Genomic DNA, 22264 nt, shown 5'->3' with positions numbered 1-22264 from the left:
GAAGGCAAAGGCAGCAGCAAAGAAGCGGGCTGATTGATTTGCCTCCACGAGTAATACATCTGTTGTTGGGCCGAACTAGTACCGTGGTGGGCATTTCAGTGGGCTTTAGGAAACTTCAACGCCCTTTTCAAAGTAGTCTAAAAAAAACGCCATTTTCAAGGAAAGGAAAAATAAAATAAAAGAATTTTGATCGAAAGAGCTTCGAGACGGAGCCGTTACAATGACACTTACAAAGATTATCTCGGCAAGCTGAGGGAGAACAACGTGAGGTCGGCTGGTCCGGAAAGAGAGAAAATACAGGAGAGGTTACATGAACACATCACAAATTCTAATACAGCTCAAGAGTACACTAAATGTATTCTACCAATTGTCCATGGGACCAGCGCCGAACAACTTGCTTGCCAGGTTCACCGCAGCCAAAGTGCCACCACAACACCCCTCGCAGCTACGCCGCTCTGTGGTAACCCTCCAACGATTTGGGAAGGTTTACCAACCGAATGGGGGCTAAGGGTAAGCGGGGCATCTTGACCCAAATGTCACTGGAAACGACGACATCCCTTCAAGCTGACGGTACTACCAAATGAGCCACATCCAAACGCTGCGTACCGCCATCCAACGCCCTTCGAGGGGAGAAGCCCCAAAGGAGGGAAGGCCGGTAGAGTTGACGACCTGTATTTGATTTTGATATCCCGTCAACAAGGAGAGCACCGACGAAGTAGAGGCGCCATTAGCTGGTACTTGTGGAGCAACAGTAGAATCCAAAGGAACATCAACAGACTTGTAAAATGGTTGCAGACACGAAGGGAGGAGTGGTGGTCTTCCGAGGGAGCCACTGTAGAGATACTTACTTGCCAGGTTCACCATAGCCAAAGTGCCAGGTTCACAAGAAAATAAAGAGAGACCATGACGTTGGCTGACATGAAGATGCGATGAGGCTCTTTGCTCTTTTCAAAATATAATCAGTCAGAGAAATGCTCCTTCTATTTCATAAAAAGAAACTACAACAGGAGGCGAGGTTGGGAGAGCCAGCGGTGGAGATCAGCCGGGGCGCTATAGAGGGGAAGCAATGAGGATTTGATGCACGCAGCGGTATGTACCCCATTGACGGACGCATAAACAAAAGTTCTGTAACCCGTATATCCCGTTTCCGCTCCCGTTCTCGGCTATTCCATTCCAACTCCCGTTTTCCGTAATAGAATACGGAAACAGAAATAGTTGAGGGGTTTTTCCGCCTATTCCCATCCATTTTCATCCCTATGTAGTGTAGTGGTATGTCTTCAATGTAGAGCAAGGTCTTAGGTTTAATCCCTCATTGGAGCAGCCACTTTTTTGCATTAATAGTCAACGTGTCCTGCTGATATGCAGCAACAAAATAAGAGAGAATCATGCTAAATAGACTAAATACCAAAAAAGAAGAACGAAGCAATAAATAGCTAATTGCAGATGCATCTTATTTTGCAGGTTGCAAGTTCAATTTTTTGGCTATCTCTATTTTTAATTTTTCCGATATATAAAATTTTGTGCCATATACTTAATAGGTCAAAAAGACTATAATAATTTTTAATTTATTGATAGTGATGAATTTGCTGAAACATTATTGTGTTGTGGACCGGATCGTGACGAAATTGATAAAATGTCACCGATTTTTGGGCATAGAACCCATAACTTCAAATCCACGACGGAAATAAGGGAATCGTTGTAGATGGTACGTTATTGTGATGTTTTTATAAAACATCACGAAAAATTTTTCATCGATCCGTGATTTCTAGTAGTGCAATAATTTGGCTGCTACTTTTCCAAGGGAGAGAAAAAATCATTGGGCCCCACCCTAAATAGCCCCAAATAGCACACCTTGGGGGATAATTTTTTAGGGTGGACTTAGGGCTATTTGCAAATAGCCCAGAAGTAGCCCTCCTGTTTGGCTCCTCTAGGACTATTTGGATTATTTAAAGAAGGGTTAAGAAATAGCTCAAGGATCCAAATAGGGCCTATGCCTATTACCACAGAAAAGCAGAGGCTAACATAGCCAAAACAGTTTCAGTGGAAAGAACTTCTCCTAGTGGCGCCTCTGAACAGATCCAACCTTCTATTCGAGGTCTTATGCCTGCAAAAAATTTAGAGTCAGTTCCTAACCTATTAGAGGCAGCAGCAATTTTAGAGGAAAATAGAAATAATAGGCAGCAACAATATGTTTGGAGCAACAACAATTTTCTCCTCATCAGCTTTGCTTCGGATCAAGACTCCATCTCCATATCCATATCCATATCACTTGCATCTTCACTGTCGTCATCAGAATAGTAGTTCTTATCCTTCTCTTCATTGCAACAAGCAACCACATAGATAGGTGCATCCTCTAGGTACATGACCTCCTCATCAACACCGACATGCTCATTCTCTACAAATGGGTTGAAAAAATAGCCATCTTCATCTTATTCTATGTTTCTGTTAGCTTGCCTTTGCATATGACCTTGCCATTCACTTATTGGTTCATATGGTTCCGAGGGATCACAATATACAATGAACATCCGCAGAACCTTGGACATAGAGTCTTTCTCAAACATACCCTTCAATCCTTTGTCAGATTTCATTTGGATAGGTTTATAGATTAACAACATAGTATTGAAAATGTGCAACTTCTAAATAACCCGGTGGATACTTCTCCACAATTGATTCAACTCAGGTGCGGTCGCTGCCTTACTCCTGCACACAACGCCAGCTGCTACCTTGCCCCTGCCCACAGCGCCGCACCAGAGGCGGGCGCCGCCACGCCCCCATCCACAGCGCCAGTGGCTGGGCCCTGCAACGCCTCTGCCCAGAGCGCCGTGGCTGGGTGCCACCACGCCCCCGCGGGAATCCATCCTCGCGCTCGATCTAGGGTTCACATGAGGAGAACCGGAGGAAGAGGAGAAACAGAACTGGGCGCTTGTATCTCTATTAGGGTAGGGGCATTTTGGTCTCTTTAGATAAAACCTGATATGGGTCCCTACATTTTTTTACGACTTGCTCTAACGGAACTGACGGAAGGTCCACAAAGGGAAGAAACGAAGTTAAGAGACCATATAGGGAACTTTTGGGGAAAAAAGGGTAAAAGGAAGGAATTGATAACGTTAACAAGGCCAAATAGGGAATTTTCTCCTATCTATTTGATTTGTTATTTTGTAAAAATTAAATTATTAGCAAAACTCTAAATTGAGATTATGGTAGAGCGCGTCGTTTTTGTACTATTGTTTAGTCTTGGGGCCCTACCGTCCCCCTAAGGCAAAGTAAGGAGTGCGCCTGATGTTCTAGTCCAGATGAATGGAGTGGATGCATGAAGAGAGCATGGTGAACAGCTCGGAGAAGACCAGTCAATTCGCTAACGCTGCAGAATAAGGAGCTGAGGTTTGCTGCCACAGAGCCGAGATCAAGAACCCATCTCCTGCTGTGCAGATGGCTGAAAGAGCAAATACATGATGAGAGGTCGTTCTTTCTTTCTTTCTGTTGTCATCTTCGTGTACTGTCTTGCCTGTACAAAGTGCAGATACACGATACGCACTGAAGACACCCGGTGCTGTGGTGGCACATACTAGGCTTTGTTTGGCATTCTACAAAAATAGCGCGCACGTTTTCTGAAAAAAAATCTCGCATGCATAAAGTACTAAATAAAGTCTATTTGTAAAATTTTTTTAGGGATGAGTATAACTTTTCGCGACGAATATAATGACAGTAATTAATCGATGATTGGCTACAGTGATGTTATAGTAACCATCCTCTAATTGCGCTGTCAAAGGCCTTATTAGATTCTTCAAGGTCACTAGCGTGGGGTTCTGGAGTTGGTTTTGTAAACTGGCTTTGTTTGACACCATAATTAACGGTCAAAATATCACTATTCATAGCACGCTAAAATCCTAGTGCGAACCAAACAGGCCACGCTAGGAATAGTAACATTTGACCGCTAATTACGGTGTCAAACAAAGCCACTTTATAAAATCAACTTCAAAACCCCCGCGCTAGTGACCCTAAAGAATCTAATGAGACCTTTGACCGCGGGATTAGAAGATTGTTACTATAGCATCACTGTAGCAAATCATCGATTAATTACCGTCATTAGATTCGTCGCGAAAAGTTACACCCATTACTAAAAAGATTTTGCAAATAGACTTCATTTAGTATACTATGCATGCGAGATTTTCTTTTCGAGAAACATGCGCGCTAGAATCGTGGAATGACCAAACAAGGCCACTAGTTGCAGGAGGGGGAAATGGCCAAATGGGAGACCAGACCTGTTTGGTTCGCGCTAGTTTTGTAGCGTGCTAATGAATAGTGACACTTTGACCGCTAATTTCGGTCTCAAACAAAGCCAGTTTACAAAACCAACTTCAGAACCCCCGCGCTAGTGACCCTGAAGAACCTAATAAGACCTTTGACCGCGCGATTAGAGGATGGTGCTGTAGCACTACTGTAGCAAATTATCGATTAATTACTGTCATTAGATTCGTCGCGAAAAGTTACACTCATTCCTAAAATTTTTTTGTAAATAGACTTTATTTTGTACTTCATACATGTGAGATTTTTTTTTTGGGAAAATGTTCGTGCTAGTTTTGTAGCAAAACCAAGCAAGGCTCAGGGGACGAAGGAGAAGAAGGTCCGGATGATGGGGCCGTGGCCCCGCCAGATCGCCCCACAAGATCGCCCAGAGCTGTCCACGCGCCAGTGCCCTGCAGTTGGCTGGCGTTCAGGCACAGACAGAGGACAGACGTAGCAGACGCTGACCTGACTCGCCGCCTGTCGCTCCTCGCCGGTGCCTGACTCGCATGCCCCGGCAGGGCCCTTCTCCCACCCTCCCCGAGTTTCAAACAAGCGCTGCCGCGTGTGGGCCTGGAACCCAGACAAGAAGATAGCGTGACACAACACAGTGCGGCCCCACAACGCAGAGCCGCCATGCAGGGCCCGCTGCGATGCAGAGCAGAGCAGCAGGCCGACGGTTATGGCTTCGGCGGCCGGGCATGGCCCTCGCGTCGCGTGCTTTCAAACGGAGAAGCCCGCCCACGACGCACACCTCCTTTCCGCTTTGCGCGTTTCACACTTGAACCTGCGCAGGCTTTGTACCCTCTGTCCCCCGTTCTGTTTATGCATGTTCCCTCCAAAAAGCATTCTCAAAGCTCAAAATTAGCGGATATATATTGCTCTTTTCTTTTATGCAGCATGAACAAGAAAAGGCTCCATGCAAAATTACCTTGGGGGAGAGCTTTGTTCTACGTGCCCCTAAGCCAATTCAAACAATGCCTATGCCATCTTGAGGAGTATCTCAGTAGTGACAATGGGTGCCAAAGGATGCTAGACCAGCTGGTTGAAGCACTTCGATAGCACATTATAGGTCTGGGGTTCGAATTTCGCGTGGGGGCAAATTTCCAACTGTAGAGAGGTTCTTGTCTTGATCGGGGAGCCGGTTGCTTTCTCTTAATGAAAAATGAAAAATGGTTGGGGCTTTCAGTAGATTTTAGATACAGAAGTTTGCTCTTGCAAACCTTTTTGTTTTTTTAATGAGGAATGGTAAAAGCACAGTAACTAAGTAGTTGAAACAAGGTTTGCTGAAATTCATGGCGGTCAAGGAGGTCAAATCCAAAAGAATGCGTGCGCAACTTCTCACTCACTTTTTTTCAGCAAGCCTCGCCTTTCTTCCGTTCCGTTTGCCTGCGGGTCCTTCCCTTCTGCCTCCTCCTGCTTTCCCTCCGTTCCCAGTTCAAACCCACCACCGGCAGCACTGCAGCAGCGACCACGTTCGGACGTTCCTCCCACGCCCCGTGCTCGCCGTTGCCGGCATCACCACGCGCCCAATTCTAGGCTGCGTTCGCATGGCGTCGTCCTCCGGCCTCGCGCTCGACTTCCTGCGCCGACTCCTCTGCGCGCGCGGCGCCGGCACCGCCGCCGAACCCGCCGCCGCCGCCCCGGGCCACCTGCCCACACCGGAAACGGAGCCGAGGAGCCCCTGCATTGTGGCCAGGCTCATGGGCCTGGACGCGATGCCGGCCGAAGCGCCGCACGCCCAACCGCCGACGCCGCCGCTCCCGCTGCGCCGGAGCCGCTCCGCCAGCTCCGCGGAGGGGTCACCGAGGCCGAGCCCCTGGGACGCGCAGCCGCAGCCGCGGGTGGTCCGGGCGTCGGCGTCGCTGAGGGAGAAGCCGGCGTACCTCATGCAGGAGAGCGACGAGTTCCTGCTCCTCAGCTTCAGCCCGGAGGGCCACCGCGGGCGCGACGTCAGGGAGGAGCTCGAGTTCTTGCTCGCCGCCGCGGAGCCGACGGGGCGTGGGGAAGGAACACCGGACAGGGCTACGAAACAGCGGAGGAATGGGTACTGCCGCAAGCTGCTGTTCGGCGACGACGAGGCGGAGTCCTCGTCGGGCCGCCGCAGGTGGATGCCGGCGGCGGAGTGCGACGCGCAGAACTCGAGCCCGGTGTCGGTGCTCCAGGTGAGGGATGCGCAGGAGGAGGAGTCCACCACCACCTCGTCGTCCTTGGAAGAGGTGGAGCACGCAGAGCCCTGCTTGGCTGCCTCAGGTTCGTCCACCTTGCTTCCTCAATTGCATTACTTGTTTCGTTGATGCACTCTGCATGATAATCTTGCCATCTTGCCGAGCTCCCATCTCCCAATTCAGGCATGGGTTGATATGCCATAAGCAAATGTTTTAGGCTTAACAATGCAGCATCTTCTTTCTAGTTATTGACCGAATGAGTCCAAGGCAGTGTATTCCAAAATTCTGAAACCTCGTTTTCATGTGGCCTAATTATTTTGTCATGCTTGCTCTGAATACTGTGAAAGCTGCGGAAAAAGATATCCATGATAGGTAACCCTTCACTGAAATCCAGCACTATCAGGTACTGTAGCTAATAGTCACTTGATATGGTCCAAAAATTCATAAAACTGCAGTGTTTTGCCAATTGTTTCAGTCAGATATCACTATGCTGCGTATGAGTTTCTTCCTGGTACTGACAGCGTGGTTACTGTATCCATGGACTGCAGATGAAGTTCAGACAACATTGGAACAGCAGAACCCGATGAAGCTGCATGCTGATTTCGACCAGTTCGATATTCTGTCTCCCCCGAGAAGCTCTTGCCATGCCTCCTCAAAAAGTTCAGACAGGGAGAGGAGGAACAGGAGAGTCGTGAACAAGGCTGAGGTGATCGCACCAGATGTCACTGGCATCTGGCAACCCATTTGCAGACTGGTCGAGGAACATCTGAAGAACATGAAATGGTCGGTACATGATGGTGCAGATGTCGTCGCCGAGATAGAGTCAGGCATCCTTGATCACCTCATACATGAGATGGTGGATGAATTCGTGCAGGGAAGGTCTGGAACTATACATGCTTTCCCACTCCGATCCCAGGAACAATTGGGTGGGAAAAGTTTTCAGACAAGACGAGCAATCGGATGCTACTGAACAAGGATGGACTGATTAGTCCTTAGTAGCTCTCCGGTTGTAACATATGCTCTGAAATGTGATATCAAGATCACTGAAACAACTGATCATATGCAAACATAGCAGCAGGCATAGCTTCAGAGATTTCTGAACCCGAAGAGCTCTAAAACTGTACATGATTTTACTCTCTAGTTCAACTCCGTGTACTAGCACCTGAATAAACGAATTACATGTGACTTAGTTTAAAATAAATTACTGCAGAAAATTGCTTGTAGGCAATGTGCATACTGGTAGAAAATTTGGAGTGCTGAGGTGCCAACTTCCATGCCTTAAGATGTACAGATAGGGTTCTTCAAAAAAAAAAAAGATGTACAGATAGGGAGGAGGAACATTACACTAACCGGCAATGCTGAGATGATTGCTCCAGATTGCATTGGCATCTGGCAACCAACACTAGCCGATAGGTTGAGGAGGATCCACAGAACATAGGTGGCCACCTCAAGATGGGGTCAGGGGCAGGCCCAGTATGTAGCAAGGGTATTCAATTGAATACCCAATATTTTTTGGCAAAACACTTTGTATATGTAGGTATTTCTCAAGTATATATAGAAAAATAAAAAATAAACAGTCTAATAGTATAAATGGGTTCGAAAATACAAAACAGCCCACAACTTTTCCTTCCTGGACTCCCCACCAAACGTCCCACAGCCCACCTCACTCACGCGCCCCCCAAACCGCATCCCAGGCTGGGGTCACACATCCAGACATCCTCATCAGCTCATAGGCAGGAAAGGTCTGAAACTAGACACCCTTTTCTCTCCTCCGATCCATCTCAGAGAGACACATTGATGGCAAAATTGTTCACGCTGGACGAGCAATTAGATGTACTAAACGAGGATGGATCGATGAAGTAGTTAATCACTCTCCGGTCACAACTTTTTTGCTATCAAATGTGATGAATGGCTGGTTTAGGATGACATCATGATCACGATAGCTGAACCTGAAGACATCAGGAACCTGCACTGTCTGTGTACTTGTTTTTCCTCTCTATTTCAGCTCCATGCACTAGCAGCTGAAAAACTGATTGATACCAGTCAGTTTTATATAAATTACTGCAGATAATCACTCTTAGATTAGGTATGTACGTATTGGCTGTCAAATTCGTATCTCGTCTGATCGATTCAAGCCCCCGCATGGCGCCACCGACCATCGAATAGGATGCGAAGAAGGAAGCATGAACACCACGCTGCTCCAGCTCCATCGTGGTCTACGCCTCTAGCTTTGTTGCGCAGTACGGAACATCTCCTTCTAGGCACGTGGGTTCCGATCTTCCGTCAGGTTCTGAATAACTTTCGTTGTAGTCTGAGCGAGACACACCGATCCGGCTTCAGATCCTAAAATCCGAATCCAGCAATCTTAGCACCACAACTCCTCTGGTTATCAACCGTGTCACACCCGGTTGACCTCGCCAAGAAGGCTAATCTCTGCAAGTGCAACGAAAAACACAAGAAAGAACGCAGCTCAATTGAAGTGACTATGCAGATGAATGATTAATCTCACAAGTTGGGATCTCACAAACCAATAAACGGCGACAACTGTTCTTGACAGAATGAATCTAAGCAAAACCCCAAGTCTAATAATGGCAGCGGCGGCAGCTAATAAAGGGTTTAGGTCGTGCAAGACCCCCCTGGTCGCACCCCTAATGGACTCAACTCGATACATGGCCCAAAGACTGAAAAACGGTGATGCAACACCGAGATAGATTCTGGACGTCATCTTATTACGACGATTCCTGTCGACTCCGGATGAATTTGGGTTTGAGACCGGTGCCATTGGAAGCGTCTTGAAATTATCTTTCCATCCATACCAAGTACGCCCAAATACGACTCCGTATGCGACCTGGACGTCTATTTTAGTACGGGCTGTTCCTGAAATCCAAAACAGACTCGAGCTCGAATTCGATTGGGCCTCCAACTTGAGTTGGACGCCCTTGCTGGCCTCCTAAGGAGGTGGCCAAGGTGGAGGACGTCCAAAGACTTTTTTGATGTGTTCTATATCTTTATGAGTTGTGCTCCAATTTGGGCCAGGGTCCCAATTATGAATAACAAGTCCGTGACGATGACATAATAACTTTGATGGACTTGCACTTTGAGAAATATATATTTGCACCTACAAGCAAATAATGATATGTACATGTGAAACCAAGTGAATTGTGCCAAAAAAATACTATGGAAAAGTAGGAACAAGCTTACCTTATAAACAATGGTCGTATCCGACTCGTTAGTGATTTACTGATTAGCCAGTCCAAAGACGGCGGAATCCAAGTTTCTGAAACCTTGTTCTCACGTGGCCGAACCATTTCCTTACACTTGCTCTGAAGCCTGAACACAGCAAAAGTTATGGAGCCAGCTCTTTTTTTTGTTTTTTAAATAAAGCAGGAGCACTGTCTGATTTAGCCAGCTCTTTCATTATTATGACAGTAACCCTTCGCTCAGTGTTCCTGCTCGGATGGCGGTAGACGGAACCCGGATGTGCTGTGAAAGGTGTTGCCATTAGCTTGAAGGGAGCTCGGGGTTTCCGGTGAAGCTTTGATCAGTGTTCTCCCCCATCTTTAGTCCTCTTCTGCTGTGGCGGTCCCTCGTTCCTTCGAGGCTTCCTTCCCTTATTAGACGGTGGAGGGCGGCAGTGGCGAGGCGTAGCTACGAGGGGTGGTGGGTAGCGCATTTGGTTCCTGCGAAGCCGGCAAGTATGTTGCTTGGTTGCGGTGCTCAGTGGAGATCAGTGGTTTGCCTTCGGCCGGTGCAGGTCTTAGTCTTTGGTTGTTTGGAGAGCTGTATTCCTCTTCTGTAGTCTTTCTCCTTCCTCGTTCTGTAGTCTTTCTCCTTCCTCCTTCTGTAGACTTTCTCCTTTCTGTTGTATCGTGCTTGTTAAGTTGTGTGCTCTGTTTTTTCCTCTTGTGTTGTGCTGCGCTAGCAGTTGCTGTTGTAATCCGTGGTTTGCCACCTTATAATACATTGTTCAGGCTGTCAGCTTGCCTACCGTAGTTCCCCTGTAATAAGGGGTTCAAAAAAAAACCCCTTCCCTCAAGAGACTATGCCATCAGATATACTGTAGATAACAGTCACTTGACATGGTCTAACAATTCAGACAGTGTATGAACGGAAAACTGCAGTGTTTTGTCAATTGTTAGTTAGGCATCAATTCTGCCGCGTATCAGTTTCTTCTTGATACTGACAGCACTTTTATTGTTCCCGCTTACAGTAGAATGAGCTCGGTTTACGTTGGTGCGATAAAGCTCCTAGAGGAAGGTGCAGGGCTGCAGGCCGACCGATGCAGGAAAGTTCACAAATGGATGCACTGATGAACTGGCCTGTCGACCTGCGTAGTGAAATGTGATGGCAAACTGGTTTAGGATGATACATGATATCCACTTCTCAAAAACATGACGGGAATATGAAACATATAGCAACAGGCATCGGTTCAGAGATCGATGAAGCTGAAGACCTCAGGATCTACACAGGAATAACTGAACTCAATGGCATATACTCTTTCTCTAGTACCAAGCTATAAAACTGCAGATCCATTTTGTCCTGTAAAAACCCATGTATATGACATAAGAGTTAGTTCCATATATGAATATATGTATTACGGCAGAGTATTGCTCTTAGTTGCATTTTGGTTGGTAGTAATTTTAATCAATTGTTCATATTTGCACCAGTTACTGCAAAAGCCCTTTCATGATAGTAAGACATCACTGCAACTTAGTCCAATCAGACACTGTAGGTAATAGTCACTTGACATGCTCTGAAAATTCAGAGAGCACATTTGAACGAAAACTGATGTGTTTTGTCAGTTGGTCTAGTTAGACAATCAATGCTGCAGCATTGGTTTCTTCTTTACTGACAACTGTCTTGCTGTTTCTAGTATAAGATAACTACGCGTCATTGCAGTAATATAGAAAAAGCAGCTTGATTACAATTTACCCCAACCCACACCCTCTTTTTCATCAGATTACATTCGCGCCACACAAAGATAACAGAAAACGACCAACAACCAACACAAGATCGCTGGGAAAGGTCGCGAATTCCTGTTTCCACAGCCAAGCTTAGCAGTTCGCACAAGTTGTTAATATTAATCTCCACCGACTCGACTGAGTCGGACCCTTGACTCGGCTCCCTAGTCGGGGGAGCCCAACCCAACTGGGTTGTGGCCCCTGTCGCGCCGGCACTATATAGAGGAGGTGGGGGCCGTAGAGGCACGTATGCCAAGACAGTACGGTGTCCTCTCGCCCACCTCCGTGACTACCGACCGAGTGAGTGCAGCGCCCCTGCGCCACGCCGCTCTCAACGTCGAACCACGCCGCCGCCACCACGACCGTTGCCACGGCCGGCTCCTCCTCCAACACCGATGGTATACACACTCTCCCTCTCTCTCTCTTTCTCCCGTGCAACTCAAGAACACCACTGTTTATTCAAAGTACGAGAACCCATCGATCTACTCCTAGGAGATCCTAATGAGTCTAACACAAGTATCTCTTCCCCGCCTCGAGTGCGACCAGCTCCAGAATCGACGGAACAAGGTGTACTTAGCCAACAGATGCATCCAGAATTCCGGACGGTAGAGCTGAACCCCTAGCGGTGTCCTTAGCCAACAGATGCATCCACCCAGTGCCACAACTGTAGACGAAGTTCAGTTTGCTCTAGAGCAGCACAGCTCAAGGGCGACGCTGCAACCCGATTTTAACAGATTGTTACCTGCAAGAAGCAATTGTCATCTTTCAAGATGTTCAGACAGTGAGAAGTACAGAAGAATGATGATCATCCCAGACGTGACTGGCATCTGGCTACTCATTTTCAGGGTCTTCATTTTTATTTTTATTTTTATTTTGGACCCATCTGTATCCTTGATGAGCTCATAGTCGAGAAAACGGCTGAACTTTGCACGAAAATTCAGAGACTGTAGGTCTTTTCCAGCTCCGAGGAAAAGGTTCAGGCAAAGATAATTGGACGCTGCTGAATAAGGACGGGCTGACGAAGTTGCTTTGGCCTCCTGTAGCCATATGCGTCCTGAAATGTGATCGCAAGCTGGTTTGTCTGATAGTATCAAGTTCTCAAAAATATGATGAGAAGATGCAAATTCGGAGGCAGACATAGGTTCAGAGATTACTAAACCTGAAGATCTCAGGAAGACAGTAACTGTACATGGATAACTGAACTGAATAGCAGAGACCCTCTCTGTAGTCTGTATTGCCAAGCATTAAAACTGTTGATACCTTTTCTCCCTATACATCGAGTCATCGACTCCGTCTACAGGTACCTGAAATGTGGCTGTTTAGTTAGGTTAGCCTCAAAAACATGATGAGAATACTCAAATAAGCAGGGCAGGCATAGGTTCAGAGATTTGTGAACCTGAAGATCTTAGGACCTGTGCATGAACTACTGAACTAGATAGCATTTACTCTCACTGTAGACGACTTTTCTCCATACTCAAACACCATGTAGTGCACCTGAATGTCGGGCCTAGGATTTGAGATTTTTTTTTTTTAAGTCAAGGGCAGGAGAGGATTTGAGATTTGGGTATTCAACATTTTCATAGGATGAAAAAAAATTTGGCCATCACTATGTGCTGCGCAGTTTTTAGAGCCGTAGGCCGCTCGTCTCTTGCTGCAGATAGTCATCGCCCGCCATGCCGCAAAAGTTCGCTGCCGGCGGCGGAAAGCGGAAAGGATGCGACCACGTGGAGTCATGGCTGAGCCGTCACGGCTGAGCCTAGAGGAGGGGAAGTAGACCATTTTGAGCCCACGAGGCAATATGCGATTGGAAAATCTATTTTGTGATGTTAGATTATTCTCTAAATACACCCTAAGACTATTCTTATTACGACTTTTGGATTTTTAGTGGAAAAAATTCTCTCCAAAGTTCTCTAGAACCAATCTGTCAAGACTCAATATAGCAACCACTACTACAGAAAACTTAATGGAGGCGGGCAAAAAGTCTTAAGCGAGGTGGGCAAGCCAACCACATCGAGCAATAGGTCACACTAACAAAAATTCACAATAAGCCAACTGCCTCTTACAATATGTCCTAAATCATCTCTCTCCCTTCTAAGATCTGAGAACAAAAATTCACACCCTATTCCAAATACTTGCCATTTTAAAATTGGATCTTACACCTTCATCCTTTAAATTCATGGTTCACGTTTCCTAACCGTGTATTTGGTTGCGGGATCAATGGTTGGGTTGGATCCAACCCTCATTTTGAGAACGGAGCCGACCCATCCATTGTTTGGTTGCAGCTCTATTTTTGGGGGCGGAGTCAACCCATCACATGTTTGGTTGAGGGAATTGGGAATACGGGTTGGATGACAACACTCACTCCGTTAGTGGGTCCCACATGTCAGTCTCCTCTCTCTCCATCTCCTTTCTTATTCCTACCCCGCTCCCGACACCACCGCCCCGCTCCCGCCGGCACCGCCCCGCGCCGGGCCTCCTCGACCCCGCTGCCGGGCCTCCTCGCCCCCGCCCCCCGCCGCCGACAAGCGCCCCGGCCGCCGGACCTCCTCGTGACGTGGCCCCGCGACGCGCCGAATGTACCCGCCCCCACCGCCCCCGACGCGGGCCCGCGTGCCGCTACCGCCACCTCCCCGACACCGCCGCCACCTCCCCGCCCGCGCCGGACCTCCCCGCCACCGCCGGACTTCCCCGCCCCCGCCGGACCTCCTCGCCTGCGCCGGGGAGGAAGCCCCGCCTCCCGTCGCGGGTAGGGACGGCCGCACCGGCGAGCATGGGGCTCGCCCCGGCGAGCAGCCGCCGGATCCGGCCTCGCGATGGAAGAAGACGGAGGGTGGACGGACGTGCGCGTGCGTCAGCGTGACGCGCGCCAACCCAAGGGAGCAGCTCCGTCCGTCGTTTTTTGGCGGACCGTTCCAACCCGCATCTACACAGTATATTCCCCCAGAGGTCGAACCCAACCCACCTTCAACCCCCATCCAAACATCCCAAAACCGGTTCGAACTCAACACTCCAACCAAACACACGGTAATATGTCAAGGTTATAAAGAAATAATATTTAGGATGACCCTCTATGTGAGAATATAGAGAGACTAGAATTTAAGAATTTCTTTTAGATGTACTCTTATTTTTTACTTTTTGATACATATATATATATACATGTTGTATACTATGTATATATATTTTGGGACTAAATTTTTTGGGTATTCAACTGAATACCCATGAATCAATAGCAGGCCCGCCCCTCAATACCCAGTGAAAAAATGTATTAGCACGAGAATTACCGAATGACATCTGAATTACTGCAGAAGATTGCTCTTAGGTTCATATTAGTAGGTAGTGAGTATTTTTAGTCAAGTTGCAGATTGACCAAGCAACTGCAGTAAACCAATTATTTATACCAGGAAAATAAACAATCGGTTTCCAGATACCGTGCGATTTGTCGTAGTACCCGTTCTTCTGAACAACACGTCAGTCGTGAGATCAACAAACCCGTTCTTCTGCCAATTAAATCAGAAGACATTCAGTGGAATAAAACATTCAGTGGGGTTAGTGCTAGAGGTCAGTACAAGAGTTAGTAAAAATTATATAAATATTCTTTGGGGCATTTAAGATCATGAGTTCTTGACATATGGAAACAGAGACGGATCTCCCCATGCGGCACGGTGGGGCAGCTGCCCCACCTACCGCCGGAGCAACGCCACAAGGACCCTTGTTTTCCTCCCTTCCGGCATGGAGGCGAGCCGTCAAGCAATGAAGCGGTGCCACAGCAACGTCCGTCGTCTTGAACTCAGCGTGACGAGAGCAGAGCATGCAAGTGGAAAAATCACCATGATGACCCGACCTTCCGTCGTCCTGTCATCGGCTCCCCCCGACCTCCCGTTCACATCTGCATCTCCGGCCTCCGCACTTCCGCAGTCTGCCGCCAGCCGCAGGCTCAGGCTGCCTCCGCTGGAGCGTGGTCGTGTGGAGCTGGAGCCACCCTGGCCAGAGGCGCCCCGGCCGACCGGCCCTAAGCTGCGCGGCACCGGCCCAAGCGCAGGTGGGAGGCTGCTTTGAAGGAGGAATTGGTGGGATGGGAAAGGTTGGTCGCAGCGATGCCGGCGAGCCGATGACTGGCACTGACCACCGCCATAGCGCTTCGGCTTCGCGCTCTAGCCCGCCGCGCCGCCACCCATTACCAGTGTGCGCCGTGCCACGCCGCCGCCCACTACCGCAGTGCTCTGCCACCGCGCTCCCGCGCCGCCACCCACCATCGATGCACGCCGTAGGCAAGCTTCCGGCGACGCGAGGTCGACCGACGAGGCGGCGACCTTGCCTTTCCTTTCTGCCCCAGCTAGAATTTTGGGCGAGCTCCGCCACTGTATGGAAACAAAAAAGGGTAGGATATTCAAATCATTTGATTAGCTTGAACAGCGTGAGGTGAAAAGATAGTGGTAACGATCAAAACTTCGTCAGGGCTGTACAGTGCAAATGATGTCTACAAGTAAAGCAAAGAAGCCAGAAGGTTGACGTTTCCAGCACAATTGCGAGCTATACAAATGCTAGCCTGCAGAAGCCCAGCCACCGTCGACGCCGGCATGACGCGACCAACCGGAGGCGCCGTCTCGCCCGCGCTGACCAGACGAGGGCGACGGATAGCGACGGCGCGTGCATCGACCGGAGCCGGCAAATCGCGCGCTCCCGGTCCTTGACGAAGAAGCCGGCCGGCGAATCTGCTTTGGTTGGTGGTGCTAGGCTTTGAGAGCGTGGGGTGGATTGGAACGGGATGCGGCGGCGGCCGCCACCGCCGGCGTGTTTGCCCTGCGGTCTGCGGATACCAAAACGAGGGGTTATACGTAAATACACCAGGGTCGTTTTTGAAAAATATCGGATCACGATTAATAGTAGCGAGTCGAAATAGGGGTTATATGTAAAATATTGGATCTCGATTAATAATATGATCCAATATAGGGGGTTATATGTACAATATGCGCGGCGTTTGTAAAATATTCTTGCGGGCATGGCGGTCGACGAGGGAGGCACTTTTTCCTTGAGCATCTCTACTTCTCTAGGGCTTGCCCCGGCAGCCGAGCTCAATCAAGCCGGGCCTTCAATGCCGTGAGACAGGGACGTCTCTTGGCCCTTGTCTCAGTCCTGTTAAGCAGTTACGCGGCATCTTGCATCTGCTTCTAATCAGATGATCAAGCCAGCCCAACACGGCATAATCACAGTTTCTGAAACCTCGTTTTTCATTTGGCATCCAATCATTTGTGCATGTCTGCTCCGAGTACTGCAAAAGCTCTGGAGGCAGTGGTTTCATGATAGCAACACATCTGAAATCTAGTACTCGCAGACAGTGTTGCCATTGCTAATAGTTGCTTGATTTGGACCCCGAATTCAGAGGACGTATGGCCATCAAATTTCAGTGATCTCTCAGTTGTTCTGATCAGACATCAGTGATGCTACGGGTGCCTTTCTTCCGGGTAAGAACTTGTTACTGAAGGACTGTTACTATGCCGAGCACGAAGCTGCAAATGTTGTCTCCCTGATGGAGTTAGGCGGCCTTGATCAGATTCAGAGCTCAAGTGTGAGGCAACAGATGAAATTATGCAGTTAAGTGTTGGGTGTGCCTTGCCTCTGCCAGGAAATGCTCTGGCAAGACATGCAATTAGAAGCTAAGGATTGATCGAGTTGTAAAAAATAAGACATGAATGCAAACATCGTAGCAGAGGGGTTCAGAGATTGCTGGACCTGAATATCTCAGGAGCCTGCGTTGTCTCTGCTCTGCCAAGCCTTGAAACTGTACGTACCTTATCTTCTCACCACTTCAATCAAACCCATGTACTAGCACCTGATTAACTCAACGGCATCTGAATTGGTTTCGTATAAATTATTGTTGCAGACTGTTGCTCTAAGGTTTATACAAATTAGCATTTTGATAAAGAATAATTCTCACCAAGTACAGTAAACCAAGTCTTTATCAAGATAATAAACAATACGTTTCCTGATACTGCGAGATTTGTCGGAGTCTCCATGGATTAGACCAACAAATCATCTTCAACGAACACGCTCTTCCGCTCTTGAGATAAGATGCTGAGAGGTTTTGGAGGGTTCTGAATCTTGTCAGATTTCAAAGCTGCAACATGGAAGGAAACTTTCAGGGAGGTTGTGCGCTTGGATTTCTTTTCTTCAGGCGAATCGACGAGCAAATAATTTGTCGGAAAGTTTCAACGAAGATGAGGTCAATGATGTGTCCATTGCATAAGAACGGTCTCCTGACGTCCACATCGATGACAAATGCACTGGACATATAATCAGTCCCGTGAAGAGGAAAGCTTCAGTTTTCTAACCAGGGGAAGAAAGATGCTCCATTTCTTAATCAGTGCTTGGAGATAAGAAGAACTGGGGCATCACATGCTAATAGGCCACATAATCTGAGTACCTATCTCTATCTGGAACAGGATTTGTCGCCAGTCGTCGAACCGATAAAATAGTGCGGATTGCTTTCGCAGCAAGGTTTGAATGCCTCACATGAAAACGAAGACCAAACTAACCAATTGTTCAGGCAGCTTCAATGCAAACCTCCTTGTGACGCAAGTAAGTTTTAATTTACTCGATATCGATATCATTTAGACATTCTACTCAAGCAGTTGCCTTAGTCTTGCACATTATGGGTTGACTGCATACAGATTAACCCCTTAAGCAACCATAATCATATAAATATGAACAAGCTATTATCCTTAATTGGTAGGTAAGTTACCAAGTGGTTGATCCTTTCTGTTACATTGTAAATTGCAGGCTGAGAAGTAGATTGGAAGAAATTGGGCAGAAAGGAAGAGCAGAGATACAGGAGGCAAGTAGAAGCAACTCCACTATAAGTACATCTGCACAGATAATTTAAGGTAAAAGCATTGGTGCAATGGTGCTTGATAACCACACCAATATCAGCATGTTTCATGATGCCCAAATAAACTAAAGGTTGATCATAGATGAGAGAGGCTGGCAAGACAGAACATCGTTGATGATTCAATACCTGGATAGACATAGAATACTCAAGAACAACAATATTCCAGCATGATTAAGAACTGAATACTTTTTAGGTGCAATAATTCGGAGTATCCAAACACAACAGCTGCACCATGCATATTAAAAGAAACAGAGAGCATGGACGACGATACTCGTTTTGTCGTGATATATAATATGCAGACACAGGGAAACAAAAGGAGTAAAAGGACTTTGCTATAAAAAAAAGGTGTGTTTAGATCAGTTTGTATTTTGCATTTTTGGAAGAGAATCTTCAACATTTGAAGTATTAAATGTAGACTAATCACAAAATTAATTACAGATCTCGTCTGTAAACTACGAGACGAATATAATGAGTCTAATTAATTTATCATTAGAGCATGTTTACTGTAGTATTACTGTAGTAATTTAGTGTCTAGTCACATCCTAATTAGGCTCATTAGATTCGTCTCGCGATTTACAGTCCATTGGTATAATACGATTTATTTTTTGACTACATTTAGTACACTATGCAAGCGATTTACAAAAATTTTACATTTTGCGTTTTGGGATCTAAACAAAGCCAAAAAAGAGTAAAAGGACAAAAGAAGAGAAATCGGCCAGTTAATGGATCGGAGGAAAAGGTCAAGAGTTCTAGAAGAACCATTTTTGTCAAAGCAAAATCAACATTGGCAACATTAAAAAATATTAAATGACTCAATATGCTCATTTTCTAATCAAATATATTGGCCGCATATATGCCCAGATTTTGGGGCCTTTCTGTGTTTTGTGCCTAACCCACCAACACAACAATAATTCGTTAAACTTGTTTCTGCCTTCGGTCCATCCATGAATGCCTCCTTAGTGATGATAAACTGGAGCATGACGCCACCATGTCCACTAAACTAACCTGTGATTGCTTTGCAGTCAACCTCCTATGGCCCACCAACCACTTGGCAAGGAGAAGCAATAGCGAATTTGCAAATGGCTCATTCCACTTGTTTTTATTCATTTTTAAATAGAAGAAGAATCAAGCAAAGGAAGATATGCTCAGAGAAGGATCGGGAATATATACTGCTACACACGGCCGTGAGAAGAGTACAGCAGATAAGCATAGAATTTCTCATAGTGTTTGTCAATTGTCATAAAGGCAGAAAGCACATGAATCAAATCTTGCTGCTCTCCAGATATCTTTCATATAACAAGCAGAGTAAATAAACTCTTGTTGGAATTCCTGTGTACATATGTATTTATAAAACCGTTGAGAGGAGAAACAAAAGAAAGAAAGGAGTAAACATTGGCTGTTCTTCATCAGTATAAGCTCCCTTTGGGGGGCATCCATGCTTCTTGTTGATTGATGAACAAATATAATTATTGTGAACAGCCTATATATGTACTAAAAAACATCTCATACGAATCAAATTAAGCAAACAAAGGGGAAAACATAATTGAAGGAAAGAACTTTGGTCAGCTAGATGCTATGAGCCAACGATGAATTAGGCCACCATCTGCTCCTGCTCCGGCCACTGCGCAAATATGTCGCCGGCGTGGCCGTCCTTGACAAGAGAGTTCACCCATGAGACGTCTGGCTCGGTGGGGGCTGGCACCGGCGCCGGGGATTGCCCACGGAAAGCGAAAGACGCGGACTTGCGGAACTTGTGCAGCTCGTCGCCCTGGACGCCCCAGTCCAGCTTGCCGTCCGGCGATCCCCAGTCGGAGAGCATGGACGGGGCGCCGGTGGTGGCCTGCGACATGAGGGAGCGGGTGGCCGGTGCGCGGCCGCCGCGATCGATGAAGCTCTGGCTGCGCTTGGCGAACGCCGAGGCGCGGGAGCTCATGATGGCCTTGGCCATGGAGTGGTCGAGACCGAACGCGGTGTTCGCGCTCACCAAGGGAGAGGTCGGCATGTGCAGCTGGGTGTCCGCCATGGAGTTGTACACCGGCATGTCACCGTCCTGCTTCAGCGACAGCGCGTGAAGCTGGGACAGCATGGCCGGGTCGACGGAGCCGAGCAGGTCCGTGTAGTCCGGCATGGTTCTGGCGGGCGCCGCGGTGGGCAGCGGCGACCCGATCCCGCCGGCCGAGCCCCAGCTGGCCCTCGGCGAAGACACCTTGTCGAACAGCTTCTGCTGGTACTGGTCGAGCGCGAGCAGCTCGAGGTCGAAGTCCAGCTCCCGGCCGGCGAGCGCGGTCTTGATCCTGCTCGCCGGGGAGGAGGGCCACGCGGGGTGGAGCATGCCCATGTCGAGCCCGTTGGGCGGCGAGGACACGGCGGGCTGCATGCCGACGGAGACCGCGGAGGGGTTGACGGCGCGGAGCTCCTCCGGCTTGTGCGCGAAGAAGCAGATGCGCCGCGCGCAGCCGACCTCGTCCTTGCAGAGGCGCGTCCGGTACTGCGCCGGGTGGAGCCAGCACTCGAAGACGCCGTGCGCGTACTCGCAGTTGTCCCCCTTGCGGCAGGCGCCGCCCTTGCGGAACTCGGGGCAGGGGACGCAGCTGTAGGAGTAGCGGCGCGGGTCGCGGCGGCGCGCGTTCTCGCCGGGGTGCACGAAGGGGCACTCGGTCCAGTCGTGGGAGTAGGCGCGGGAGCAGGGCTTCACCTTGAAGCTGTACATGCGGAACTCGTCGGTGCTGAAGAGGCCGCTCTTGAGGTCCGGGAGCGTGAGGTCGGGCGGGTACTCCTTCCTCGGCTCCGGGGCCGGCGGCGGCGAGGCGGACTTCTTGGGGGAGGACGAGGGCGACACCGCGGGGGACTTGAGGAGCACGCGGAGCGCCCTGTCCCTCTCGGCGGCGGCGTTGGCGCGCGGGAGGAGGTCGCCGGCGCGGAGGCCCGAGAAGGCGAGCGCGTCCGCGGACGCGCCCGCTGCGAGGAGGAGGTGCGCGGCCGCGACGGCGCCCGCGGCGCCGCCGGCCGCGGCGAGGTGGAGCGGCGTGGCGCCGTCCGTGGGCGAGGCGCGCGCCGCCTCCGCCGGCGCGGCGGACAGCACGTACGCCAGCACCGCCGTGCTCCCGTAGAGCGCGGCGACCATGGCCGGCGTGCGCAGCTCGAGGCGCGGGCGGGCCCCCGCCGCGGAGGGGCCGTACCACTGGCACGCGGCGTCCAAGGCCGAGACTTTGTCCTCCTCCACGGCGCGCCGGAACGCCACGAGGTCGTCCGCCGCCGCCAGCTCCAGGAGCAGGGCCGCCGTCATCGCCGAGTCCTTGGCCGTCGCCGCCGGCAGCGGCGGGGTCGACGGCTTGCGAGGCCCGGAGCACATAGTGAAGGAATCACAGCAAGACGCGTTCTCGTTCAGAGGCGAGGCAGGATCGGGCGATATGATCCGATCCTTGGATCAGTGACGCGGTGGTGAGGGGTGGGAGGTGGGTGGGTTGAGGAGGAAGGGGAAGGGGGCGGGAGGGGTATATGTAGAAGGGGGGGTGGGGGTAGTAGCGCTGTTCGTTTGGCCGGTGGTGGAGGCTACTCCTCGCGTGGTGTGAGACAAAAATATTATTGGTTGATTGGTGTTAGACTGCTGTTAGAGTGGTGTGAAAAAAAAAATACTGTTGGTTGGCTGGAGTCCAATAGAGCAGAACATGGTCAATGGAGGATGGCCGGGGTGGGGGCTGAAAGAGATAAGTAGGACACGAAGCAGCTGGGATGGTCTCTCTCCCTCCCTCTCCCTCCTCACCTCTCCCTCTCATCAGTCGAGTCATCACTCTCTCTCCCCGTGTGTGGCTTTCGCCATCGTTGGTTTTGTTCGCGGAGAGAGAGAATTTTTTTTTAAAAAAAGGAGAGGGATTTTTATATGTTCTTGGGGTTTGCTTTGGATTTGTTTTCTAGTGTCCCCGAGCTCGCGTGGTCAAAAGCAGGACGCGCACAAGTCGTCGTTG

At 49.1% G+C, this 22264-nt stretch overlaps 1 protein-coding gene and 1 pseudogene across 1 annotated transcript; one reads left to right on the top strand and one right to left on the bottom strand.

Annotated features, from left to right (window-relative positions):
* The first annotated feature begins 5663 nt into the window (after window positions 1-5663).
* Window positions 5664-7710, top strand: LOC120664144 (annotated as a pseudogene).
* An 11846-nt stretch (window positions 7711-19556) lies between these two features.
* Window positions 19557-21770, bottom strand: LOC120664143 (zinc finger CCCH domain-containing protein 33-like). The gene has a single exon (XM_039943175.1). The coding sequence runs from the start codon at window positions 21649-21651 to the stop codon at window positions 19891-19893; it is 1761 nt and encodes a 586-aa protein (XP_039799109.1). The 5' UTR covers window positions 21652-21770; the 3' UTR covers window positions 19557-19890.
* Window positions 21771-22264: the final 494 nt, after the last annotated feature.

The sequence above is a fragment of the Panicum virgatum genome, chromosome 3N (assembly GCF_016808335.1).
Source record: "Panicum virgatum strain AP13 chromosome 3N, P.virgatum_v5, whole genome shotgun sequence".
Lineage (NCBI taxonomy): Eukaryota > Viridiplantae > Streptophyta > Magnoliopsida > Poales > Poaceae > Panicum > Panicum virgatum.
The sequence above is the reverse complement of the archived record's forward strand: the minus strand, read 5'-3'. Positions and strand labels throughout refer to the sequence as shown.

Coding starts and splice junctions, on each gene's coding strand:
- LOC120664143 (XM_039943175.1), bottom strand. CDS start 21,651: ATGTGCTCCGGGCCTCGCAAGCCGTCGACCCCGCCGCTGCCGGCGGCG.